General features: G+C 58.3%; 1 protein-coding gene across 1 annotated transcript; it reads left to right on the top strand.

Annotated features, from left to right (window-relative positions):
* The first annotated feature begins 369 nt into the window (after positions 1-369).
* EXOC3 (exocyst complex component 3) lies at positions 370-26,894 on the top strand. Its single transcript, XM_070056959.1, has 13 exons — positions 370-503; positions 3,265-3,457; positions 5,407-5,626; positions 9,695-10,376; positions 12,570-12,687; positions 13,717-13,842; positions 16,675-16,775; positions 18,550-18,660; positions 18,737-18,887; positions 20,007-20,129; positions 25,260-25,421; positions 25,795-25,922; positions 26,646-26,894. The coding sequence occupies exons 2-13, from the start codon at positions 3,314-3,316 to the stop codon at positions 26,815-26,817; spliced, it is 2,238 nt and encodes a 745-aa protein (XP_069913060.1). The 5' UTR covers positions 370-503; positions 3,265-3,313; the 3' UTR covers positions 26,818-26,894.
* The last annotated feature ends 812 nt before the right edge of the window (positions 26,895-27,706 follow it).

Genomic DNA, 27,706 nt, shown 5'->3' with positions numbered 1-27,706 from the left:
TCCACACGCATGTGCACACATGTGCACACCCACACAAATACACACATGCACACGCGTTCACACACGTTCACGCACACACACATACATACACGGGCATACGCGCCCACACAAATACACACATGCACACGCGTTCACGCACAGGCGCGCACACACGCGCACGCCCGCACACCCGCACACCCGCACTCGCGCACACACACCGCGATGGGGCGGGCCGGGGGTCGGCGCCTGCGGCTGTGAATCCTGAGGGGTCCGGGCGGGCGGCGTCCGGCGCACGTCAGGGAAGGGGCGGCGGAGCCGGGACAGGCAGGAAGCCCCCAGCCGTCACCGGGCTCCGTGGACAGCGACCCCCGGAGCACCGGACGGTCTTGCCGTCCCGAAGGCCCGCCCACTGGCCAGGCCCCGCCCGCCACCTGCGTCGCCGGAAGCGGAAGTGCCCTTCAGCGTCCACTTCCTGTCGGGCCCGGGAGCGGGCGGCGGCTGCAGCGGCAGCGGCGGCGCGGGCGGTGAGGCGTTGTGGGGTCCGAAGGCTTGCGGTCCGCTGGGTGGTGGCCGCCGACCCTGCCGCCGTTGTCCTTGGGCGTCCGCGGGATGAGCGGCGGCCGGGGCGGGGCCCGAGGGCGGGGCTCCCCGAGGCCGTCTGGGCCGCGGTGCGGTGTCCGCCTCGCTGTGTCCTCTCGGCTCGGGAGTCTCTTCAGCCGGGTGTCACCCCGCGCGGGTCGTCCCCCGGCCCGGCCGTCACCCCCGCGGGTGTCCCCGGGCCGGGTGTTAGCCCCGCGGGTCGTCCACCAGTGCGGGTGTCACCCCCACGGATCGTCCCCAGGCCCGGGTGTCCCCCCCGCGGGTCATCCCCCGGCCTGAGTGTCACCCCCGCGGGTCGTCCCCTGGCCTGGCCGTCACCCCCACGGATCGTCCCCCTGCCTGAGTGTTACCCCCACGGATCGTCCCCCTGCCTGTCACCCCTGCGGGTCGTCCCCCGGCCCGGGTGTCCCCCCCGCGGGTCGTCCCCTGGCCTGGCCGTCACCCCCACGGATCGTCCCCCTGCCTGAGTGTTACCCCCACGGATCGTCCCCCTGCCTGTCACCCCTGCGGGTCGTCCCCCGGCCCGGGTGTCCCCCCCGCGGGTCATACCCCGGCCTGAGTGTCACCCCCGCGGGTCGTCCCCTGGCCTGGCCGTCACCCCCACGGATCGTCCCCCTGCCTGAGTGTCACCCCTGCGGGTCATCCCCCGGCCTGAGTGTCACCCCCGCGGGTCGTCCCCGGGCACGGTGTCACCCCCAGGGCGTCGCCCCCTGGCCCGGGAGTCACCCCCGCGGGTCGCTCCCGAGCACAGGTGTCACCCCGTGGTGTCTGCCCATCTGACTCCTCAGCCCATCGGTGCCTCCCCGATGCCGGTGTGGGAGGGCTGTGGAGGTTCCTCAGGGTCTCTGGGGCCCTAGGAGTTCCCGTCTGGCCTGGGGAGACTGGCGCACCCTGTGCGGTCCCTGGTGAGCCTCCTGCTTTCCCGGTCTGTTCAGAGGCGAGCCCTCCGCTGCCCTGCACCCAGGAAGGGTGCTGAGGGCCAGTGCGGCCGGGCTCAGGGCACGCTGCGAGCGTCTTGGCTGTGGTCATCAAGATGAGGGTCCCGTGTCAGCGGGAACGTGGTCGTGTGCAAAGCCGCACTCTGGGTACTGAAGCAATGCAGGGAGCAGCGGGGGCCACCGAGCCGGCAGGAGAGGGCGCCTGGGGGGGCGGGGGGACGCGGCTGCCTCTGGCGTGTCCATATCTCCCGTGCGTTGTTGTATGTGGTTTGATTTCGTAACCAGGGGAGGAGAAGAGGGTAGTGGTTGCAGTGCCGCCTCTGAAAGAGAAGAGACCCGCACGTTCTCCTGAGAGCCGGGAATGGGAATGAGAAAGCCCGGCAGAGGTGGCCGTGGTGGGGGTAGTGCTGGAGCTGGGGCCGCTGGCGGGGGAGCTGGGTCAGCGCCTGTGCCGCGTCCCCTGCCCTCCCCACCCTCTGTCAGGGCTGTGAAATGCAGGGGATGGAGTTGTGCGTGGTGATTTGCAGGGCGGCCCTGGGTGCGTGCTCGCCCTCTGGGGCAGTTGTGCGCGGCCCTGGGCTGGCGAGAAGGCTCCTGTCAGGGGCGCCGCAGGGCCTCGGGCTGACGTGTGCAGGTTCACGCACAGGGACTGGTGCGCGCGCTTGCTTTCTCGTGCACAGGGGTTTCTTTCTTCCTTTTTCTTTTTTATTAAGATTTATTTATTTATTTGAAAGAGTTACACATTGAGAGGAGAGGCAGAGAGAGAGAGGGGTCTTCCACCGCTGGTTCACTCCTCAACCGGCCACTACAGTCGGAGCTGTGCTAATTTGAAGCCAGGAGCCAGGAGCTTCTTCCGGGTCTCCCACATGGGTGCAGGGGCCCAAGGACTTGGACCATCTTCTACTGCTTTCCCAGGCCATAGCGGAAGCTGGATCAGAAGTGGAGCAGCCGGGACTGGAGCCGGCGCCCATGTGGGATGCCGGCATTGCAGGCAGCAGCTTTATGCGCTACGCCACAGTGCCGGCCCCAACAGGGGTTTCTACATGTAATGTAAAACCATCCCTGAGGGGCCGGCGCTGTGGTGCAGTGGGTTAACACCCTGGCCTAAAGCACCAGCATCCCATATTGGTGCCGGTTCTAGTCCCGGCTGCTCCTCTTCCGATCTAGCTCTCTGCTGTGGCCTGGGAAAGCAGTGGAGGATGGCTCAAGTCCTTGGGCCCGTACATCCATGTGGGAGACCCGGAAGAAGCTCCTGGCTCCTGGCTTCAGATCCAGCCGTTGCAGCCATCTGGGGAGTGAACCATCAGATGGAAGACCTCTCTCTCTCTCTCTCTCTCTCTCTCTCTCTGCCTCTTCTCTCTCTGTGTAGCTCAGACTTTGAAATAAATAAATAAATCTTAAAAAAAAAAATCCCTGAATTTGAGTCAGGGGGTTCATGAGCCTGGTTACGCTTTCTTTCTAGTTTACTTGCGGTCTCAGACACCTCTCATATGGCCCCAGATGGTCAGTCGACTGGGGGTGTTCAGTGCCCTTGTGGTCAGCTGGCTATAGGGGGAGTGCTCAGTGCCCACATGGTCAGCTGGGTAGGGACGTGCTCTGTGCCCACGTGGTCAGCTGGCTGGGGGACATGCTCTGTGCCCACGTGGTCAGCTGGCTGGGGGCGTGCTCAGTGCCCACATGGCCAGCTGGCTGGGGACGTGCTCGGTGCCCGTGTCTCCACCTTCCTAACCCTGTCTCTCTTGTACAGTCAGTGCCCCTGGAATGACAGGCGTGGGGACTGTGCCCTCTCGTGGACCATGAAGGAGACCGACCGCGAGGCTGTGGCAACAGCCGTGCAGCGGGTAGCTGGCATGCTTCAGCGCCCAGACCAGCTGGACAAAGTGCAGCAGTACCGCCGAAGAGAGGCTCGGAAGAAGGCCTCCGTGGAGGCCAGGCTGAAGGTAGGAGGCCGCACCTGCTGCACTCTGGGCGGGACAGTCATTTATTTTGAACTTGGGTTCCTGCCTGACAGTGTCACAGTGAGTTTGCTCAGCTGGACTTTCTGAGGACGAGGACGAGGCAGAGCTGGACTCCTCCCAGTCAGCAGATTCGCAGGAGAAACCAGGTCCTGGTCCTGCTGGGCTGAGTGTGCCAGCAGTCAGGAGGAAGAGCTACACACCTTTTTTTTTTTTTTTTTTTTAAGATTGATTTATTTATTTGAAAGGCAGAGTTACAGGGAGGGGGAGAGAGCGAGCTCTTTCATATCCTGGTTCCCCCCCAAATGGCAGCAACAGCTAGGATGGAGGCAGGCTGGAGCCAGGAGCTTCGTCTGGGTCTCCCACGTGGGTGCAGGGGCCCAAGGTCTTGGGCATCCTCCGCTGCCTTCCCGGGCATGTTGGCAGGAAGCTGCATTGGAAGTGGAGCGGCTGGGACTCGAGCAGCTGCTTGTGTGGCGAGCCGGCATCTCGTAACCCACTGCTCCATGACACTGGCCCCTGGACAGGTTCACGAAGTGTGTGTGGGAGTGAGACAGAAAAGGTATTTTATGGTTTAGATTGGCTTTCAGCCTGACTGATCTGAGCAGGCAAGGTTTTATTGAAATAGGCACATTCAGGGTAGTCATAGCAGGTTAGAACCACGGCCTGCCTGGCTGCCACCCACTCGAGCCGTGCAGGACCTGAGAGAGGGCCTTGAGGAGAGCCAGCTCACATGGGCAGGGCAGTGAGCTTGCGCTCCACTTGGAGACAGGAGGGCTGTCAGCAAGCCAGGGTGGGCTCGTTCGTGTCCCAGCCAGGCACCCAGAGCCCCCTGCACTGCTCTGAAACAGCGGCTTCCTGTTAACCGGAAAAACAGTTTGGACCTGCTGTGTTTCTAACCTGAGCTTTTATCTGCTGTCAAAATGTGTGGGACTTGGCCGGCGCCGCGGCTCACTTGGCTAATCCTCCGCCTGCGGTGCCAGCACCCCAGGTCCTAGTCCCGGTTGGGGTGCCAGATTCTGTCCCGGTTGCTTCCCTTCCAGTCCAGCTCTCTGCTGTGGCCCAGGAAGGCAATGGAGGATGGCCCAAGTGCTTGGGCCCTGCACCCCATGGGAGACCAGGAGAAGCACCTGGCTCCTGGCTTTGGATTGGTGCAGCGTGCCAGCAGTAGCGGTCATTTGGGGGGTGAACCAACGGAAAAGGAAGACCTTTTTCTCTCTCTCACTGTCTAACTCTGCCTGTCCAAAAAAAAAGTGTGGGACTAACAGTCGTCATAGTGACTTAGAGACCTTGAGGGGTTGTTGTGACTATGGATGCCTGTTTCTAGGTGTGACATAGACTCCCGGTGAATGTTGTTCCTGGCTGGTCCCTCCCTTCCCCATCCCCGGCCATGGCTCCTGCACGGCCCTCCCCGTGGCTGTGCTGCTCTGGCTGGCCCAGCACGAGAGCCCACACCCCGATGTGCCAGTTCAGTGTGGGGTCCACCACCCTTGCATCGAGTCTGGGCCCAGGTGAGTGGTGGGAGCCCCAGCTGAGGAAGAAGTCTGCTAGTTTCCTGTACCTCAGGAAGCTCTGTTGGAAAGGTGGGAGATACCTGGGTGATGTCCCTCTAAGGAGGTCATTTAAGAGGTGGCGAGGGCCCGAGGCAGGCCCAGGAGGTGTCCGTTGTCATCAGGTGGCGAGGCAGGACAGGGCTCTTGGGAAGATTTCTTGTCAGAGCTTTCAGAGGCATCGTTGTTCCGTCCCAAGGCAGCAGTGAGAAAAGAAGCGATCTGAGTAAATCTCTGTCCACTTGATTCCTTTTTCTGGATGGGAACTATCTCTTGCTGCTGAGATGCATCTTCTGAACTTGGCCATCCTGGGGAAGGTTTGCTCGTTGGGATGCAGCTGGTGGCTGTCTCTGGCTCTGCTCACCTGCACACTGTCTCCCTTAGGCTGCGATCCAGTCACAGCTGGACGGGGTGCGCACAGGCCTGAGCCAGCTCCACAACGCACTGAGCGATGTCAAGGACATCCAGCAGGCGCTGGCCGACGTCAGCAAGGACTGGAGGCAGAGCATCAACACCATCGAGAGCCTCAAGGACGTGAAGGACGCTGTGGTGCAGCATAGCCAGCTGGCCGCCGCCGTGGAGAACCTCAAGAACATCTTCTCAGGTGCCCTGGCCGGCGGCGGGGCCTGGCGGTCGTGGGCTGCCCACTGCCCATGTTCACACCCCGGCCGTTACTCGAGGCGTTTTGGAGACCTGTCGGAGTGGGCAGTGAGCCTGTGTCCCACCTGCTCAGTTTCTTCTGACACTGACGGCCCTGGCTCTGCAGGGAGGCCCAGAGCTGAGCGAGCAGTGTTGGAACAGTGTCCTTGTGGGCTGTGGGCTGTGTGAGGGAGCTGGGGGAGCAGCGGCGCACAGGCCTGCGGAGCAGGGGCCTGGTGGAGCTGTGCATGGCAGGGCGGGGCGACGCTTTCAGAGTGGTCTCTCTCAGTACCTGGTGAGCAGGAGCCTCGGGCTCAGCAGCCTGGCCTGGAGCAGTGTCAGGTGCACCTGGGTGGTGGCTCCTGGCGTTTGTGCTCACACACCTCCCCACTCGCGGGGATGTGACCTGGTCTTAGGCCCCCAGAACATGTATTTCTCCTCCATCACCTGCCAGCGTCCCCGACGTGCTTCAGACCCCCCAAGCAGCAGCCTTGGCGTGGTCGGACTCCTTACCTGTCTCCCTCAAACATCTTGCACCAAAGTCTTCTTTCTGCTCCGTCCCCACAGTGCCAGGTCAGGAGTCAAGGTCTGCCCAGTGCCCTGGGATTCCAGCTTCCTCCCCACTTGGCTCCGTGCTGGCCATGGCTGCTTGGCTGTGCTCCACAGCATCATAGCTACTGTCTGAACACTGAGGCCAAAGTGCCCAGGTCCTGAAGTCATGTGTGGTTGGTATGGTGCCCACACCCATGGCATACCTTGGTCTGTGTAGCCCAGCCTCCCCTGGCGTCTACTTGTGCCTGGAGCTACAGCCTGGCTGAGCCCGTCACTGTCCCCCTGTGTGTGCCCATCCTTTGGTGGCACAGAACCTATCACTTCTTACGTCGTCCCAACTGTCACGTTCACAGCAGGTGCTTGGGAAGCCGCTCCTCTCGGTGGCTGTTGACTGCCTGAAGTTGGAGCAGAGGCCCCACACCTGAACTGCCCTGGTGGTACTCAGCCGGCGCTGTCCTCGTCCATCTTGCTGCTCCTGTAACCTCCTGTTGCCTGACTGCATCTTCCTGTGAGACTAGTGCCTCGTGACCAGAGTTAGTCGCTGGGATTCGTTCATCCCCAGCTGTTGAAATGATTCTCTTCACTTGATGAACAGAGGGCCCTGTCGCGTGCACATGTTCCTGTTAGCGTGGATTTCCACTGGGAACCTGTGGCCTGTGGTTCCCTCGTGCCTGGAAGTCCTCGGGCGTAGCTGTGGACACAGGCCCCTTGGTCCTGTTAGGCCGCGTGTGACAGAGCTCACACCTCGGTGGCTGTAGGTGTGTGCGTGGTAGTTGTAAGCACACGCTACTGTTGTCCTTGCACACGTGAAAAGCTGTACCCGTGACACAGGAACTCCCCCAGCCCCAACACCTGCCTTTCTGCCTGGTGTCTCACGGGATGTGACTGCTGTGTGCACCTCAGGTGTACGTGGGACCACACGGCGTTTGTCTTTGTGTCTGGTGTGATTCACTTAGTTTGGTGAGAATTGCTTCCCCCTTCCAGGCTGACTGGGGTTGTTTTATAAATACGCGGCCTTGGCGGCTGCCGTCTATTGATGAACACTGGGGTTGCTTCTGTGTCTGGATTGCTGTTGTCAGTAGTGCTGTGAACGTGGCTTTGCAGATGTCTCAGTTCTTTCAGAAACATACTCAGGAGTGGGATTGCTGCATTTTATGTACTTCTGGTTTTAATTTTTATTTTGTTTATTTGAAAGGCAGAGAGACAGACAGGGAGAAAGACCTTTTCTCTGCCGGTTCCCTCCCTGATGGGCCGGGCTGAAGCTAGCGAATGGTCACAAGTCCAGGGCTCCCGCGTGGGTGCTGGGGACCCAGCTGTCTGACCGTGGCCTGGTGCTCCCCAGTGTCTGCAGTAGTAGGATGCTGGAGCCAGGAGCCAGAGGTGGAGCTCACACCCAGGCACTGCTGTGTGAGCTGCGGGCGTCTTCACACTGAGGCCAGACGCCCAGCCCTGTTGCCAGTTTTTGAATCAGGTTATTTTGTTGTCGTTGAGTGTAAGGTGTTTTCTGAATATTCTGCATATTAATCCTTTATCAGATAGTGCTACTTCTCCCACTCTGTGGGTTACCCCTTGATGCACAAAGTTTTAAATTTTTCATAAAATCCGGTTTATTTTTTCTTTTGCTGCCTGTGCCTTTGGTGTCTCCCCCAAGAAACCGTTGCTGCGTCAGGTGTCATGGGGCCGGCATCGTGGGTCAGTGGGTTAAGCTGGGTCGAGACATCCGCACCCATCATCAGAAAGCAGCGGATGACTGCGCAGTTGGCTGGGCCCCTGCCGCCCGTGTAGGAGACCCAGCTAGAGCTCGTAGTGGATACTGCCCAAGTGTTCGCAGTGAGGCCACCGCCTCCTGGCCGCTGGACAGGGCTGTGGTCCTTGTGAAGGCACGCCTGCCTGAACGAGTGTGGCTGCGGTAAGCGTAAGGTTTGGGGTGTTAATAGAGACTGCTCTTGGGAAAACTCCTTACCATGCTTCAAGGACACAGAAGGTGAGCCAGCAGCAGCTGGGACTTCTCTCCCACGATAAGTATGTCCCACGGCACTTACCTCCCTTCCTCGTGCCTGCTTGTCCTGCAGTGATTTGTAGGGCACATCCTTGATTGTTACGTTACTAGTTGAACCCTAGGCTGGAGCTGGCCAGTGGCATTCGTGGGGTGAATGCCTGTGTTCCGGCTCATCATCTGAAACTCCGCAGTTCCTAGCTCCTGACTGGCTTGGCCCATCCCAGAGTTAGTTCCCCTGCTTCCCGGGATTCCTGCTGTGCGTATGTCGGTCTGCGTGCAGCTGCCCGGGCTTCCTTGTGCTCTGTTCACTTTGCTTCAGTCTGTCTGTGGATTCTTCTTCTGCCTGCTCAAGTCTCTCTTTGAATTCCTTAGTGCACTTTTTTTCAGTATCAGTTTCTTTTTGGGTTTTCTCTTTTTTGACATTCCTTTTAGTTTTATATCACTTTTTTTTACGATTTATTTTATTTATTTAAAAGGCAGAGTTAGAGAGCAAGAGGTCTTCCATCCACTGGTTCACTCCCCAAATGGTGCATCAGCCTGGGCTGGGCCAGGCAGAAGCCAGAAACCACTAGTTTTATCTGGGTCTCCCATGCTAGTGCAGGGGCCCAAGCACTTGGGCCATCCTCTGCTGCTTTCCCAGGTGCATTAGCAGGGACCTGGATTGAAAGTGGAGCAGCCGTGACTCGAACTGGCAGCGGCTCAACCTGCTGAGCCACGGCGCCAGTCCATAACGCTTTCTTTACTTTCTCTGTGTCTCTTTTTAGTTCTCGAGCATCTTTAAACTCGTTGCAAAGCTTTTGACTAGGAGTTCTGCATCAGGTCTTCCGGGAGAGAATTTACTTTTTCCTTTGGGTGTATTTTCCTCCTTCTTCGTATGTCTTATGATTTTTGCCCAAATTGGACATGGAATTTAACAGTGTGGAAACCCTGGAGTCCCGTCTGCCTTTCCAGGGTGTGCTGGTTTCGCTCTTCGCCTCTGGGCTGCTGCAGGCTGGCTGTGTGCTGAGCTCCTCCCAGGTCTTCTGAGCCTTGCCTTGTCCTGGGCATGCCCAGTGACTTTCTATTCGGAACATCTTTGTCTGGCTTCAAAGCAGGGTAGTAGGGGGCCTGACCCTTTTAATGCCCTGGAAGTCAGTTTAGCAGGAGAGTGAGGGGCACTGCCAGAACAGATCCTGGGTGTTTAGAGCGTGGGATTTTTCTTGGCCCTCTACCCCCTCCATTGTCTCCTGCCAGTGGAGTGCAGGCTGCCTGTCCCGAGGCTGGCGGTGAGGGTGGGTCGCTCCTCCTGTGAAGGCAGTGTAGCACCCGGGCCTCCTCTGGCAGGCAGAAGCCTGGATGAGATTGTGCAGGTCCCATGTAGTGCACATCAGGTGGGGCCTGCCGGTACCGCTGTCTCTCTGGGGAGAGGGTGCTCGCCTGCCCAGACCCTGCCCACCCCTTGGGTGCGTTTCTTCATGGTGTGGTCTTGTGTCTGTTCCCCAGTGCCCGAGATTGTGAGGGAGACCCAGGACCTGATTGAGCAGGGGGCGCTCCTGCAGGCACACCGCAAGCTGATGGAGCTGGAGTGCTCGCGGGACGGGCTGATGTACGAGCAGTACCGCATGGACAGTGGCAACACGCGCGACATGACCCTCATCCACGGCTACTTCGGCAGCACGCAGGCGCTCTCCGACGAGCTGGCCAAGCAGCTGTGGATGGTGCTGCAGAGGTCACTGGTCACCGTCCGCCGAGACCCCACCTTGCTGGTGTCTGTGGTCAGGATCATCGAGAGGGAAGAAAAAATTGACAGGCGTATACTTGACCGCAAAAAGCAAACCGGCTTTGTTCCTCCCGGGAGGCCCAAAAATTGGAAAGAGAAAATGTTTGCCATCTTGGACAGAACCGTGACCACCAGAATCGAGGGCACACAGGCAGACACCCGGGAGTCGGACAAGATGTGGCTGGTCCGCCACCTGGAGATCATAAGGAAGTACGTCCTGGACGACCTCATCGTGGCCAAAAACCTGATGGTTCAGTGTTTTCCTCCCCATTACGAGATCTTCAAGAATCTCCTGGGCATGTACCACCAGGCCCTGAGCACACGCATGCAGGAGCTCGCGGCAGAAGACCTGGAAGCCAGTGAGATCGTGAGCCTGCTGACCTGGGTGCTGAACACCTACGCCAGGTAAAGCCGCTCCGCACGGCCGGGGCAGTCTCCGGCGAGTCTGTTGGCTGCTCTGCTGCAGGCAGAGCGTAGCTTGCTGGTGCGCCTGAGGGGACTTCCTTGGGGTCAGGACCAGCCTGTGGTTTCAGTGCTGCCTGTCTGTGGGACCCTGCTCTTGCCGTCCAGCCTCTGTCGAGCAGGTGCAGCGTCGGGCTCGCTCTCTGTGCTCACCATGTGCCGGGTGCTCCTCCCAGCAGCACCGCGGGGCAGGAGTGTTCTTTCCCATTTGACGCGAGCACACCCGCCCCAGGAGCTGCTGGGACTTGCACCAGGCACCAGCTGGTGAGATGGCCACCATCCGCTTCCAGCTTCTGAGGAAGGGAGGGTTCAGGTTCACACAGCCAGCGAGTGGGGAGCAGGGTTCCAGCCCGGGCTCTGGGCCTTGCCGGAGCTCTGGCCGCTAGGTTGTGGGTGTTTGCTTGTGTCACTCACGTTCCCACTGCCTACGCTGTCAGCACCGTGTGTCCCTGGAAGGCCTGTGGCAGCCTGGTGGACTGTGTCAGGGCAGTTGAGCTGCTCCCTAGCCCTCGCTGGGGGTTCTCGAGGCAGAGATAACCTGGGCTAAGTGAGCAGCCCCTCAGTGCTTGCAGAATTCTCTGCAAGTGCTTGGACCCCTCGCAGACCGTGGCCAGGCGTTAATGTCCATCACTCAGGGTCTGAGTGCACGTGTAGGGAGTGTGGCTTGCACACGAGATTTCTGCACCTCCACACCGCGGACTTCTCTTCTGTTGTTTTTTGTTTGTTTGTTTTAAAAATTTATCTATTTTTATTTGAATGGCAGGGTTACGGAGAAGCAGAGAGAGAGTGAGAGAGACCAGTCTTCCATCCGCTGGTTCACTCCCTAAATGGCCAGAACAGCCGGAGCTGGGTCTGTCCAAAGCCAGGAGCCAGGAGCTTCCTCTGGGTCTCCCCGTGGGTGCAGGGGCCCAAGCACTGGGCCATCTCCACTGCTTTCCCAGGCCATAGCGGAGAGCTGGATCAGAAGTGGAGCAGCGGAGACTTGAACCAGTGCCCATGTGGGATGCCAGCACTGAGGGCGGCAGCTTTCCCACTACGTCACAGCGCCCGCCTGAAGACCACAGACTTCTAAGAGCACTGCCACATACTCATGACTGTTTGTGATGAGACTTCTTTTTTTTTATGATTTATTTATTTGCAAGTCAGAGTTACACAGAGAGGAGAGGCAGAAAGAGAGAGAGAGAGAGGCCGGCGCCGCGGCTCACTAGGCTAATCCTCCGCCTAGCGGCGCCGGCACACCGGGTTCTAGTCCCGGTTGGGGCGCCGGATTCTGTCCCAGTTGCCCCTCTTCCAGGCCAGCCCTCTGCTGTGGCCAGGGAGTGCAGTGGAGGATGGCCCAGGTGCTTGGGCCCTGCACCCCATGGGAGACCAGGAAAAGCACCTGGCTCCTGGCTCCTGCCATCGGATCAGCGTGGTGCGCCGGCCGCAGCGCGCTGGCCGCGGCGGCCATTGGAGGGTGAACCAACGGCAAAGGAAGACCTTTCTCTCTGTCTCTCTCTCTCACTGTCCACTCTGCCTGTCAAAAAAAAAAAAAAAAAAAAAAGAGAGAGAGAGAGAAAGGTCTTCCATCCGATGGTTATCTCCCCAATTGGCCACAACGGCTGGAGCTGCACTGATCCAAAGCCAGGAGCTTCTTCTGGGTCTGCTACGCGGGTGCAGGGGCCCAGAGACTTGGGCCATCTTCTGCTTTCCCAGGCCACAGCACAGTGGGCTGAGCACGACTTCACTTAACTCTTGCTGGCTTGCTTTTAGTCCATCATGCCCAGTTGTGCTCCTGCAGAAACTGGTGGCTCTGCGTCCAAATTGCAGCACTTTTTATCTTCTTACTCAGTAGGACGTGCTGACCCAGCACTTGCATGAGTGAACAGACGGCTCGCTTGCACGGGGCTCTGTCTGGCGTTTGAACCCCTGGCCCCTGTGAGGCCGAGGGCTGGGTTAGAGTGACTTGGACATGCACCAATATGTGATGCCTCCTCCCTCGGGTCTGCCCACAAGGCCCCTGTCGTGCCCGAATGGTGACTGTACCGCGTCCAGGGTGGTGGACTCGTGTGTCAGAAGGAATCGCACTCCTAGACTCAGCCAAGAGTGTTCTGTGTCCCTTGTGACCCAGCATTCCCCTTCCTGGTTTCACTGCAGTGCAGAGATGATGGGAAACGCAGAGCTGGCCCCGGAAGTGGACGTGCACGCCCTAGAGCCTTTACTTTCTCCAGATGTGGTCTCTGAGCTGCTGGACACGTACATGTCAACTCTCACTGTGAGTAGAGCCTGGCAACAGTCCCACCGCTGTGTCCACTGGGCGTGGCCAGCCTTAGGGGCAAAAGAAGGTAGGGTGAGAGAGAAGTCTTGACATGTCCCTCCCAGGTGTGCTCTGCCACCTTGGCTCTGTCTAGGACTTGAAGTGGCCGGGAGAGCGGTCCATTCTCTGTCCCTGGAGTGGGGCTGTACCCCTGCAGGCTGGCGAGACCTGACGTCCATGCCACATACAGTGGTGCCTGCCAGATGCCTAGTTCTGAGTCCCAGTGAGGGTGGCAGTTAGGGGACCAGTGGGCAGGTGCGGCTGTAGCCGGCTGACCACAGGCAGTCTTCCAGTTAGACAGGGTTGTGTTCTGCTTCCTCGGAAAGGGTGTGACCAAAGGTATGAGTGAACTTTCGATGGCTACAAGGAGATACCCTCTTCAGGCTTCTTTCTGAAGCAAAGGCGCTTGCTTTGGCTCGCGGTTCCAGAGATTCACAGTCCAGGGTTGGGCAGACCCCATTGGTCCAGCCCCTGGTGATGTGTTCTTGCTGGCAGAGTCCCAGGGCAGTGCAGGGACCACATGGCCAGAGACAGGGAGCGCACAGGGCTGTGTCAGTGTCTGTGGGCTCTTGTGAAGGCCCGGATCAGCTGTGGGTGCCCCGTGCATACAGACAGACAGTGTACACGCGTCCAGCACCAGGCACAGACCCACCTCCTCAGTGCTGTTCACACAAGACGAGACGGCCTTCTGGTGCTGGGGTCCTAGGAGTGGAGGCCGTGTCTTCTGGGGGGATTGAGCTGATGTGGCTGCTGGGTCTGGGCCTGGATGTGCCCAGCCTGACCGGTGCCTGCTGTCTGCTGCCTGGCCCTGTCCTCCAGTGGGATGGCCATACGCAAGGCTCCTGGTCCGTGGAGGCTGTGCTAGGGTCTCGGGGAGCAGGGCTTTGTGACATACGGTCTGGTCTGTGCAGCTGCTCACGGCTGCAGAACTCTGGGCGGGACTCAGAGCTCTGCTCTCTCTTCTCCGTGGTATTGAACCTCTTCTAGTCAAACATCATTGCCTGGCTGCGGAAAGCTCTAGAAACAGACAAGAAAGACTGGAGCAAAGAGACGGAGCCCGAAGCTGACCAGGACGGGTACTACCAGACCACACTCCCTGCCATCGTCTTCCAGGTGCGGTCTTGGGTGGTCAGTGGGATCCATGGGATCACACACAGATGCAGTACACCTGATCTTTCTTAGAAAGCATGGAGACACGTGCACGAGTCCTGTCCCCGCCCAGTGCCCCCCGGGACTGCACTCGCCTCGTAGTCTTACAGGAGGTCTTCATGGTTTTCTCATCTCTGGGTTACTCCTGACTTAGAACACGGTGCACCCCCGTTACTCCTGACTTAGAACCTGGGTGCACCCCTGTAACTCCTGACTTAGAACACGGTGCACCCCTGTTACTCCTGACTTAGAACATGGTGCACCCCTGTTACTCCTGACTTAGAACCTGGGTGTACCCCCTGTTACTCCTGACTTAGAACACGGGTGCACACACTGTTACTCCTGACTTAGAATATGGTGCACCCCTGTTACTCCTGACTTAGAACACGGGTGCACCCCTGTTACTCCTGACTTAGAACACGAGTGCACCCCTGTTACTCCTGACTTAGAACACGAGTGCACCCCTGTTACTCCTGACTTAGAACACGAGTGCACCCCTGTTACTCGTGACTTAGAACCCGGTGCACCGCCAGTTACTCCTGACTTAGAACCGGTGCACCCCTGTTACTCCTGACTTAGAACATGGTGCACCCCTGTAACTCCTGACTTAGAACCCGGTGCACCCCCTGTTACTCGTGACTTAGAACATGGTGCACCCCTGTTACTCGTGACTTAGAACACGGTGCACCCCTGTTACTCCTGACTTAGAACACGGTGCACCCCTGTTACCCCTGACTTAGAACACGGTGCACCCCTGTTACTCGTGACTTAGAACACAGTGCACCCCTGTTACTCCTAACTTAGAACCCGGATGCACCCCTGTTACTCCTGACTTAGAACACGGTGCACCCCCTGTTACTCCTGACTTAGAACCCGGTGCACCCCTGTTACTCGTGACTTAGAACACGGTGCACCCCCTGTTACTCCTGACTTAGAACCCGGTGCACCCCTGTTACTCGTGACTTAGAACACGGTGCACCCCCTGTTACTCCTGACTTAGAACACGGGTGTACCCCCTGTTACTCCTGACTTAGAACACGGTGCACCCCTGTTACTCCTGAGTTAGAACCCGGTGCACCCCTGTTACTCCTGACTTAGAACACGGTGCACCCCCTGTAACTCCTGACTTAGAACCCGGTGCACCCCTGTTACTCGTGACTTAGAACACAGTGCACCCCTGTTACTCGTGACTTAGAACACGGTGCACCCCCTGTTACTCCTGACTTAGAACCGGTGCACCCCTGTTACTCGTGACTTAGAACCCGGTGCACCCCTGTTACTCCTGACTTAGAACACGGTGCACCCCTCTTACTCGTGACTTAGAACACGGTGCACTCCCCTGTTACTCCTGACTTAGAACACGGTACACCCCTGTTACTCGTGACTTAGAACACGGTGCACCCCTGTTACTCCTGACTTAGAACACGAGTGCACCCCTGTTACTCCTGACTTAGAACCCGGTGCACCCCTGTTACTCGTGACTTAGAACACAGTGCACCCCCCTGTTACTCCTGACTTAGAACCCAGTGCACCCCCTGTTGCTCCTGACTTAGAACCCGGGTGCACCCTCTGTAACTACTGACTTAGAACCCGGTGCACCCCTGTAACTCCTGACTTAGAACACGGTGCACCCCCTGTAACTCCTGACTTGGAACACGGTGCACCCCTGTTACTCCTGACTTAGAACCTGTGCACCCCCTGTTACTCCTGACTTAGAACACGGTGCACCCCTGTTACTCGTGACTTAGAACACAGTGCACCCCTGTTACTTGTGACTTAGAACACGGTGCACCACCTGTTACTCCTGACTTAGAACCGGTGCACCCCTGTTACTCGTGACTTAGAACCCGGTGCACCCCTGTTACTCGTGACTTAGAACACGGTGCACCCCTGTTACTCGTGACTTAGAACACAGTGCACCCCCCTGTTACTCCTGACTTAGAACCCAGTGCACCCCCTGTTGCTCCTGACTTAGAACCTGGGTGTACCCCCTGTAACTCCTGACTTAGAACACGGTGCACCCCCTGTAACTCCTGACTTGGAACACGGTGCACCCCTGTTACTCCTGACTTAGAACCTGTGCACCCCCTGTTACTCCTGACTTAGAACACGAGGGCACCCCCTGTTACTCGTGACATAGAACACGATACACCCCTGTTACTCCTGACTTAGAACCGGTGCACCCCTCTTACTCGTGGCGGACCTGAGCTGCTTCTGTGGTGCCCAGGCCTGTCGATGCCGAGGCGTCCTCAGAAGTGCTGTGCACTGAGTGGGGAGCACTAGTGTCAGTCGCTTCCTGCACTTTTACTTTGGTCCCATGCTGGGGTCAGACCCCCCGTCCTCTCACCACTGGCGGCTTTCTGGTGCCGGCCACCTCACGTGTTGCTCCCTTGCACTTGCCTCTTGCTTGAGTGGCGTTGCTGAAGGGGCGGGCGTGGGGCAGGGAGCTCTGCCTGCTCAGAGCGGTTTGAACCGCAGGCAGGAGTGCGGGCTGCTGGGCACGGGGCCTCGGGTGGCACTGTCCTCACCTCCCCTGTGCTTTGGAGCTGCCATGACAGGCATGTGCAACTGGAGCCCTGGGGGCGTAGGCTGTGCAGCCCAGCCCCTGGCCCGTGGCCCAGCATCGCCTCCTGGACGGTCCCCGTCAGCCCTCACGTCAGCACGTGGACAAGTAGCGTGTGCTATTTTTGAGGTAGTTGGGTTTTTCTCTGAATGTGCAGTAGCGGCTGAGGTTTGTGGGTACTGGGAAGCCTGCACTCCACTGGTTACGTCAGTGCTCACACCTTCTGATTTTAGATGTTTGAACAGAATCTTCAAGTTGCTGCTCAGATAAGTGAGGACTTGAAAACCAAGGTGCTGGTTCTGTGTCTGCAGCAGATGAACTCTTTCCTAAGCAGGTACGCGTCTTTGCCCCTGTGCAGTGTAGAAGTGATGTGTTACAGTTAAGAGCAGGCATCTGTGATCCAAGGATAGTTTAAGCCCAGAGGCTCTGAGAAAGCCCCTCTGCACCCACAGTGGCTCTCCTAAGGCTGCCGTTAGGGTGGGGTGCACTCTCCCTCCGGGCCTCACCCTCAGCAGTGATGTGTTCTGAGAGTGAACCGCTGGGGACGGGGGGACAGCTATGCCAGCTGAGGCAGTCACTCCCCTCCAGGGCTGCCCCTGGCAGAACTGGGCCTGGACGGAGCTCGAGGTGGGCTGTGCCCAGTGTGCTGCTCTCTTCTAAGCTGTTGGCAGAGCAGATCTCAGCCCTGTACAGCAGTAGGGAGGCGTGGAAGAGCCTGTGTCTGTCAGCGGGGATCTGCAGCCACCCTCGCCTGACCTCTCCACTCCCACCATCCTCTCTCCCTCTCCTTTCTCTGCTGAAGACCTTCCAGGTGCATCCCAGACCTCTCAAAGCAGTGCTGTCGGCTCACACTTCCCAGTTGTCTCTGACATTTCCTGGCTGTGTGTCACATGGAACCAGCAGGTCTATGCTGCAGGTGGCCATGAGGGCTCCCGCCACCAAGTCGGTGGTTTGTGGGAGGTGGGCAGATAAGTCTCCTGGAGTGCTGGCCCTCACACTGCCAGCTGCCTGAGACCAGCAGGCAGCTCTGAGGCTTCTTGGGGCCCTGCTGGTCTGTTTATTGACCTGGGCTCCCCATTGCAGTCTGTCAGGAGACTTAGAATCCGCCTGTCATGCCGAGGGCTCAAGGGCTGACGACCAGGCCTCTCACCCAGACTCCCCATCCAACATCCATCCACCCATGGGGATGGGGCTCAAGTTCCCTGAGACGGTTCCTCCAGAGGTCCTGGCCAAGTTAGCCCCCTCATCAGAGGTCAGAATGCGTGTGCAGTGGGATCGTCTGTAAGACAAACGTTCCCAGACCATCCGCGGTTGTTCAGCCACCGGAGCCATGCTTGGACAGAGCGGAGTGGGTGCTTGTCCATTGCCGGTGTGCAGCGTGAACACAGCCCGCACGTGTACTGTGTAGGCCCAGGGGTCTCCACAGCAGGCCTGAAAGCAAAGTGCATGCTGTCTTGGCCTTGACATTTTAAGTCTAATTTATTTAAATATGACTTCTTCTGAGGCAGTTTTGGAAAGGAACATCTTACCTTTTTTAAAATGATTTTTGAAGATTTATTTTATTTGAAAGACTTACACAGGAGAGGCAGGAGCGAGAGAGAGAGAGAGGGATCTTCCATCCGATGGTTCACTCCCCAGTTGGCTGCAATGGCTGGAGCTGTGCCGATTTGAAGCCAGGAGTTAGGAGCCTCCTCCAGGTCTCCTATGCAAGTGCAGGGGCCCAAGGATCGGAAGAGAAGCAGCCGGGTCTCCAACCCAACCGGCGCCCATATGGGATGCCAGTGCTTCAGGCCAGGGCGTTAACCTGCTGCGCCACAGCGCCGGTCCCAAGGGACATCTTACCTTACATTGATGCTGTTCTATGAGTTTCTAGGTGAATTGTGTGTAAGATAAAATAAGATAATGCTTCCTGAAGTCCCTGTAATCAGGTATCTTCATGATCAGGGTATCAGAATATAGAACCATGTTTCCATACCTGGTACAGAATTGAATCTGGTTTGTTGCTGGGGACGTGGGGTTGTTGCACCAGACAGAGTCAGCGCGGTGTTGGGAATGGCTGTCGGCTGTCCTTGCTTGATGAGACTCTTGCCTGGGCTGTGCGTCTGTAGGTACCGGGAAGAGGCACAGCTGTATAAGGAGGAGCACCTGAGGAACCGGCAGCAGCCGCACTGCTACGTCCAGTACATGATCGCAGTCATCAACAACTGCCAGACGTTCAAGTGAGTGTCGTGTGGAACGGGACAAAGCGGCCACAGTGCGCAGCCACCTCCTTGAGCCTGAAATGTTTCCTTGCAGAGAATCCATCGTGAGTTTAAAAAAGAAGTATTTAAAGAACGAAGTGGAGGAGGGCGTGGCCCCCAGCCAACCCAACATGGACGGGATATTAGACGCCATTGCAAAGGAGGGCTGTGGCAGCCTGCTGGAGGAGGTCTTCCTGGACTTGGAGGTGGGTGATTCCCTTGGGCGCAGGTGTAGGAGGCACACCGTAAACTGTCCAGGTGGACACTGTGCGTACTGACCTGTACACTGCACTCGTACTCAGTGTTGGAGGGTGTCTGTGTCTGGGGTGCGCCCTCGGCAGAGACCCCCAGGAAGCACTGAAGCCGTGAGCAACTCGGTGCATGCAGAGTAGGAACAAGCGTGGAGAAGCTGTCCCCACACCAGATTGCACAGCTGTGGGAAAACACAGCACAGGCGTCACGTGACCTGGCACTGACTCAGAGGCCTCACATACGTGAGCCGGTGGGTTTCCTGCACACGTAGAGGGGCTCAGTATCACTTAGGTGTATGCCGGGCACCCTCGCTTGGGTCCTGCTGGAAGGGAGCTTGGGTGCTGCGTGGTTCCAGTGTCACGTGGTGGGCGTGCTGTGGCAGTGTAAGAGCTTCCTCACAAGTGGCTGAAGAGAAAGAAAGTGTTTGCCTTTGAGAGAACGTCAGAAAGCTTATTAGCAAGACAGCGTGATAGCAGTTAACACAGGACTTGCGTGGACACTTCCTGGGAAGGGGAGCACCAGTGTCCTGACCGAGGAGCAGGGGCCGGTGCAGGCTGAACGTCGTCTGTTGCTGGGGCAGGAGCAGCTCTGTGGCTGAGGGCAGAGAACAGAGGTGTGGCGCTGCGTCGGGGAGCTTGGGGGAGCAGTTGGGAAGTCTGGTTCTCAGAGTTCTGGTTGGTGCACTGTGGACTGAGGAATTCGGCTTTAGGAATTTCACCAGCAGAAATGTGCAGATTCCCTGCCGCACTGCGTACAGTTGAAAACATGAGGACGTTTCAGTGTCCTTCAGTAGAGAATCTAGCTGATAAACTGGAGTGTGAACATGTAAGTGTCTGAGCCATGGAATGAAGCTCAGCACACACAGGACTTCATATCTGATGTCGTACACAGAGCTACACGTCTCGCGTGGTTTAGGGGAGCCCGTCCCAGTGGTTGCAGGTAGTGCACGTGCAGCGCATCTGCAGGTGACGAGTGTGTGTCGCGGTCATCAGTGGGCCTGGCAGAGGCACACGGCCGTGACCCCCTCCTGGGTGCACGGTCCCATGGGCGTTGTTCCTGTGATGTGCTTGCAGCAACATCTGAATGAGCTCATGACGAAGAAGTGGCTTCTGGGGTCAAACGCCGTGGACATCATCTGTGTCACCGTGGAAGACTATTTCAACGATTTTGCCAAAATCAAAAAGCCATATAAAAAGGTAAGAATGTGGGTTCACTGGAACCAGTGTCTCCAAGAAGGCTGTGGGGGGCGTCAGTGAGCACTGAGGCACCGCTCACCTGACCTCCAGGGGGCACCGCTCACCTGTCCTCCAGGGGGCACCGCTCACCTGAGGCACCGCTCACCTGACCTCCAGGGGGCACCGCTCACCTGAGGCACAGCTCACCTGCCCACTTGTCTTCCCTGGGCAAGAGGGCCCAGCACTGGGGGCTGCAAGCCCTTCTCAGACCCCTCCAGTGCACACTCAGGTTGCTGGCCTGTCCACTCTGCAGTGGCCAGAGCCCATGGTCAGTGGGCTGGAGGGACTGCATGCACCTGCAGAGCCTGTCTGGCTGCCTGCCCTCCTACCCCCACACCAGGTGCTGTGTCTTCTCCTTACCCATGTCTCGGGCATCTTTTCTTACAGTCGTTGCTACTCTTAAGTTTTACGTTTGGGGGCTAGTGCTGTGGCGTAGTGGGTAAAACCGCTGGCATCCCATATGCACACCAGTTTGAGTCCCGGCTGTTCCATTTTCCATCTAACTCCCTGCTAATGAGCCTGGGAAGGCAGTGGAAGATTGCCCAAGTGCTTGGCCCCTGCACCCATGTAGGAGACCCGAAAGAAGCTCCTGGCTCCTGGCTTTGGATCAGCCCAGCTCCTGCTGTTGCAGCCATTTGGGGAGTGAACCAGCAGATGGAAAACCTTTCTCGCTGTCTACTCCCTGCCAACTCTGCCTTTTCACTAAATAAATCTTAAAAGGAGTTTTAACTTAAAAAAAATGTTTAGTTTTTATTTAGTTGAAAGGCAGAGCAACAGAGAGAGCTTCCATCTGCTCTTTACTCCCCAGATGTCTCCAAAAGCCGAGGCCGGGCCAGGCTGAAGCTGGGAGCCAGGAGCTCCTTCTGAGTCTCCCCTATGAGTGGCAAAGCCTGCTTCCTCCCAGGTGCATTGTGGGAAGCTGGCTGGGAAGGTGGGGGCAGGACCTGACCCAGGCCCTCTGAGCTGGGCTGTCGGTGTCATGAGCGGGGCGAGTGCGTGCAGCAGGAGAACGGACGTCCAGCTGCCTGTGTCTGGCTGATGGAAATCCAGGTGGTTTGATAGCTTCCGTGTATGCCCAGCCCTCTGTCCATCTGTCTAGCTTCTTTCACTCCACATGGACAGCCGTAGCCTCTGTGTGTGAGGGCGTTGTGTGCCGTTTTCATTGCTGGTGGTCACCACCGCCCTGTCTTCCCTGTCTCCACACTGGCTGGGACACCCAGCACGGCCCAACTCCTGATTTTAAGGGAAATTCTTCCAACTCCTCGCTTTTAGAAAGGAGCCCCACAGGGAGATCCAGAGGTGGTAAATTGACTGAACTTGATTGGACTCATCACGGCAGCCAGAGGCCTCCGCCAACAGTCACGGCCAGCGAAAGCAAGCCCGGGAGAACGCCTTGCTGAGTGACAAGTGTGGTTGTTGTGGCCCTTGTCCTGGGCAAGCGCAGGGACAAGAAACCCCAGGAGTCACACCCCCTCCCCCACTCCCAGGCCAGCCAAGACTGGCCGTGAGCATGGGACCTGTGATGAGGGTGCTCACTCCTGTGCTGTGGGTGAGTGTGCACTGGTGCACCCTGGGTCACTCCACACCCAGCAAATGTCTTCAGAGGCCTTGGGCCCCAAGTGGGCCCATGAGGACAGAGAGGGGCCAGATCCCTGAGTGGTCCTCCTTCCTGGACGCTGGTTGGTGGCCTGGTGCCAGGGGTGAGGGGTCCAAGCAAGAGACCCAGGAGGAAAGGGAGGCCGTGGTGTGTGACGTGTATGCACACTGCATGCGTGGTGTAGAAATGTGTCTTTAATGTGTGTGGTGTGTATGTGTAGGATGTGTGAGGCTTGTGCATATTGTATGTTTTTGCATGTGTGAAATGTGTGTGTTGTATACATTGAGTGTGGGAATATGTGTACACATGTGTGCACATGTATGTGTATGCATGTGTATGGCCACATATGCATGTGGTGTGGGCTGTGTGCTCGTTGCATGGAGGGTGCACTGTGTGTTGTGTACGTGGGTGTTACATTCTGCTTTGGTCATGCCCAGAGCTCCTCCCTGCTTGGAGTTGGGCTGAGGCGGTCCCTTGTAGGGGACAGCGCCAGGCATGGGACCAGCTGCCCCTGGTCCTAGGATTCCCTTTTAGGCAGGGCGGGTTGTTCTGAGGCCAGCACAGGTAAGAACTAGGAATGCACGCAGCCAGAGGAGGCAGGAGCTCCGAGCTGTCTGCAGGTTGGTGATCGGTGCGTGGTGGCCGTGGCTTCCCAAGAGCGCGTCACACCGGCAGGGGACCCCTCCCCCAGAGGCGGCCTCGCCCTCCTCGCGTGGCAGACCTTGTGTGTCTTACGTCTCGTATTTTACAGAGGACTGTGAGGAATGTTGGCAGATGGGAGCTGTTCATGTCCTTTCCTTTGTGTCCCGACGTCTCTTTCTTTCCTGACATTAATGTGATAAGGGGAGGCTGTCCTGGACACCTCTCCTCTGACCAGGAGAGCACCCGTCTCTTCCTGACAGGAGCGCGTGTGTGGTTTGGGTTTGTTTTTAGCCAGGACCTGGCGTTGAGTTTTACTAATGGGCTTCTCCGTCTGTTGGAGTCTCTCCGGTGTCAGCCAAGGCCGTGAACTACGTGTAAAGGGTTTTCTGCTGTCAGTGACCTTTGTGTTTCTGAGACGAGTTCACCCGAGTCATGGGGGTTTCTTACTGCTCCGTGCTTGGTGGGTCTGCTCCTCGTGTTTTGTTGGGGATTCTCTTTCACCCAGATGTGCGTGTGGGACATGGCCTGTGATTTTCCTCCGAGTGTCTCTCGCTGGCTTTCTCCTCGCGCGTGTGGCGATCTGATGTGCTGACGTAGGGCGGACCCCTCTTCCCACGTCGTCTGGGGACTGGAAGCCCCTGCTCCTCCACGGTGTGGGAAGTCCCTGAGGTTTCTGAGTGGGTGTAGTGCCCCCTCTGCCCTGAGGGGGCTTTGGCCGTCTGTTTGCTGGTGTGGGTGGTGTTTCGCTGTCAGCTAGCCTAGAAGTGCAGTCAACAGAAGGCCAGGGAAACACCAGATGGAGAACGCGGTGTGGCCAGTGCCCCTTCCCGGGGTTCTGACTTCCTCCGTGGCTACTTGTCTGCTGTGTGTCCTCCTTAGCCGCAAGCCCAGAGCCGTGTCCATACACTCACAGTGGCCCTCGTGCGTGTCCACACCTCCCTGAGCCGAGGAGGTTGTGGCCAGAGGCCGACTTCCTGGCCGTCCCCCATCCCTGGTCCTCGGCCCTCTCCCAGCTGAGGCCGGGCGGTGGGCTTGGGGAGTCTGCCCTGCATCCAGAGGGGTTGGGCCAGGCTGCGCACCCCCAGCATCGAGCGAAGGCCCCTCCCCCATCAGCATCTTGTTCCGCAGTCACCCCCTCTCCCTACTGGGTTCACCTGGAGCCCTCTATCCTGAGCTCCGTCACAGTCCCGCATTTGTGCTGGGCCATCTGGGTTTGTAGTCTCTTGTAGGTTGGGGTCCTGGTTGGCTCTGAGTCGCATCTTGCTCCTCCTGCTTGTGTGTCTCTGTCCTGGGCTGGCCCCCGTCCCAGAATTCCTGTCTAGAGTCCTGGCCTGGTGTCTCAGGGCGTGACTTTACAGAGGACTGTGTGGGTGGTGCTGGGCTCTGGTGTCCGTGTGAGAAGAGGAGGTTAGGGTGCAGACGTGCACAGGGCCCTCAGGACACAGGGAGAGGACAGCGTCTGCACACCTAGGAGAGGCCTTGGTAGGGGCCAGCCCTGCCCACCCCTGGGTCTTGGATTCCACCTGCACAGTGTGGCACAGGTCTCTGCCACGGAGCCCTGGTCTGCGTCCTTTTTCATGGCAGCTGAGTGGACCGAGACAGCTTCTAGCATAGCTTCCCCTGAGGAACGACACCCTTGATTTTAGTGGAGTCAAATTCACCCCATTTTTTACGGTCCTATCGGTGTGTCTTGGGGAATCTTCCTTCCCCAGGAGCCTGAAGATTAAGCCGACTGCCGGGATGACCTGGCCTGAATCAGAGCCCTGCTTCCGTTAGTTCACGTCTCAACAATCGTGTTTCTCTTCCTGAAAACTATGGTTGTTTAATTTTAGGCTTACCTGGTCAGTTTTGTATCTTTTTGCTTTTGTATTTTGGACCTTCCGTATCTGGACACTAGATGCGTTGACTGGTGTCTGGGCCGCTTCTGTCTTGCGCTATGCTGTCCGTTGAGATGGGGTTTGAGCTCATGTTGGACAGGGGATTCTGGGAGCTAAGGGAAGGGTGCCTCTTCCGGCTGCCAGCAGCTGCCGGTGCTGTCGGTCTTCTTCAGGGCCCTGGGGTCTCCTTGCTTTGCTATGAAGCCGCACCCTCAGGACAGCGGTTGGCGTGGGTCTCAGTTCATGTCAGGGCAGCCTTCTCACGCTTGCTCAGGCCACAACAGAGTGGACGCAGCTGGGATCCCAATGTGATGTCAGCTGTCACATTGTCGATCCACAGTTGAGGGACGGCTGACCAACACCTGTGTGTCCCGATGGGCTCAGTCATGCCCACTTGTGTTCCTGCGCCGCCTTCCTGGCCTTCCCCCTTGGCTTCTCCTCTGGAAACCTCCCCAGTACTCGGGCTTGGGGCTCCTCTTCCCCCAGAGGTCCTGCCAGTGCTTGAGGTGTGGCTGTCATCAACCCCAAAGAACAGCAGGCTCGTGCCCCTGCACACACCTCTGTCCTGTCAAGCCCCACACCGTCCAGCCGCTCTGCCGAGGGGTCATAGCTCAGAGACAGTTGCGGGGCGGGGGGCTGAGGAGGGGGTCAGGAGACCTGAAGCAGGTTTCATAAAGCTGGTGCTGGGCTGGCGTGCATGGCAGCTTTCTCGTGCCCATAACGATGACGTCAAACCTGGGCTCTTTGTTCTGAGCATCGGCGTCCACACGCTGGGTACCCTGGAGGTCTCCCCGCTCAGCCCTGGGCCTCTGTGCTTGCAGTGACCCCGTTAGAGGTGTCCACGGGTTGGTAACAAAACTGCCGCTGTGCTTATTTGGCATAGTGGTACTCACACTACACCGGCCCGCGGTGGCGCCCAGGAGCAGGCGGGACAGCTGGCCGGCTGGGCGTCCGGCTGACTGTGCTTCCCTGCAGAGGATGACGGCGGAGGCGCACCGGCGCGTGGTGGTGGAGTACCTGCGGGCCGTCATGCAGAAGCGGATCTCCTTCCGCAGCCCCGAGGAGCGCAAAGAGGGCGCTGAGAAGATGGTGAGGGAGGCGGAGCAGCTGCGTTTCCTGTTCCGGAAGCTGGCTTCTGTGAGTGTCGGGAGTGACCCAGGTGGTCTGGGTTCAGATCCTGCCCAGCCCTGTGGTTGGAGAGTGACTGAATTACCTCAGGGGCCCTGCTCTTTGAGTGCCTTCCCCGACCCCCCCTCCTGCCCCCCACCCCGTCCCATCTTGTTTCTGTGCCAGGCTGGTCACGAACCTCTGACCTGACTGAAGCCAGGCACAGGTGTGACAGGCACCCCTCACCCCAGCCCCCGGCCCTGCAAGGAAAGCCCTGGCTCTCGGGTGGATCGTGAGGGATTTTCACACAAGAGGAAGGTGCGGTGCTGGCCAGAACAGCACCTGCACCTGCAGCTGGGCTGATGGAGCTGAGGCCACTCTCCGGGTCCCCGCTGCTGTCCAGGGGTTCGGTGAGGACGTGGATGGACATTGTGACACCATCGTGGCCGTTGCTGAAGTGATCAAGCTGACTGACCCGTCCCTGCTCTACTTGGAGGTGTCGACCCTGGTCAGCAAGTACCCCGACATCAGGTACGCGCGGCACGGCGCCTGCCGGAGCACGTGCACCACCTCCTGGCTCTCGGGATCCAGAGGTGAAGGCTGGGCCTGCTGGTGGAGGGGGCTGGCAAAGGCACAGCAGACCAAGTTTTGGGGCCGGCTGAGCAGGCCCCTGCTGCGTCCTGCTGGCAGGACCCTTGGCCCAGGTCCACACACCTGCATGTGGCTCAGCCACGCCAGCCTGAGTGGGCAGAAGCTATGGGCGTGTCACAGCAGCATGGGCCATGGGAGTGGGCTGAGCCAGTGACTGTAGGAACCTCGTGTGGGTCTCATGCCATGCTATTCCCATGGACACAATATTCAGAGTCCCCAGTGTCAGGCTAAGGGAGTGGGCAGGTCCACGCCCCCGCCCATGGACCGAGCCTTTGTGATCCTGTCCCAGGCACCTGTTGCCTTCCCAAGGGGCCATGTTGTGTTGTGGAGCTCAGTGGGTACCTCCAAGGCCTCAGCTTCTTCTCTTACTGCTACGCTCTGCGAGGTGGGAAGAGCCAGGATCCTGGGTCCTCTGGGATCTCCGTTTTACACTGGCAGCTTTTAAACCGAGACTTGGAGAAGCAGCATTCGAAAGCTGTCTGCCATGGAGGTGGGGAGGAGCACAGTGGGGGACGGGCGCCTGCTGCTCACAGCTGTCCACACCACCCGTGGGGGCCGGAGACGGTGAGGGGCACGTGTGGGCTGACATCTTCTCCCCTACAGAGATGACCACATTGGCGCTCTCCTGGCCATGCGGGGGGACGCTAGCCGAGACATGAAGCAGACCATCATAGAAACGCTGGAGCAGGGCCCCACGCAGGCCAACCCCAACTACGTGCCCATCTTCAAGGAGATCATGGTGCCCAGCCTGAACGTGGCAAAGCTCCTCAAGTAGCCACGTGGGTCGCCAGCCTGCCACTCAGCACCTTCTCGCCCACACCCTCAGAAACGCATTAAAAGCAAAGTTACACTACAGATCCATGTTTGCTGGTGTCAGTTTCACAGGCCTCTTCTGAGCGTCGGGCGTGGAGAGTGTGTCCTGGTGGCTGTGAGGCCACACAGTTGTCCCCTTTTGCTTTCCAAGACTGTGAACACAGTGCTGCTGGGAGTGTGCACGAGGTGCAGGGTGGGACTGCATCCAGCTCTGGGTCTCACACTCCCCCGAGACGCACACTCTGGTCTCACACCCTCCTGTGATACACCGTGTGGGTCTCACACCTGCCTGGGTCACATACTCTGTCACACACCCACCTGAGACATGCACTCTGTGTCACACACACACTCTGTGTCTCACACCCACCTGAGACATGCACTCTGTGTCACACACACACTCTGTGTCTCACACCCACCTGAGACATGCACTCTGTGTCACACACACTCTGTCTCACACCCACCTGAGACATGCACTCTGTGTCACACACACTCTGTGTCTCATACTCTCCTGAGACACACACTCTGTGTCTCACACACTCTGTGTCACACACCCGCCGGGGACGTGCACTCTGGGTCTCACACCTGCCTGTATCACACACACTGGGTCTCATGCCCTCCTGAGACGCACACTCTGTGTCGCACACTCTGGTCTCACACTCACCTGAGATGCACACTCTGTGTCTCACACCCGTCTGGGACATGCACTCTGGAACTCTGGCCCCCAGTTGGCACCTCAGCTCCTCGGTGAAGGTGGAGCAAGGCTGTGTCTCACTGTGATGTTCTCTGGGGTTGCTGCAGCGTCAGATCTGTTTCCGGCCACCAGCTGGCCATGCAGCCTGGCCAGCATGCAG

The sequence above is a fragment of the Oryctolagus cuniculus genome, chromosome 14 (genome assembly GCF_964237555.1).
Source record: "Oryctolagus cuniculus chromosome 14, mOryCun1.1, whole genome shotgun sequence".
Classification (NCBI taxonomy): domain Eukaryota; kingdom Metazoa; phylum Chordata; class Mammalia; order Lagomorpha; family Leporidae; genus Oryctolagus; species Oryctolagus cuniculus.
Note: the sequence above shows the minus strand (reverse complement) of the source record. Positions and strands in the feature narration are given on the sequence as shown.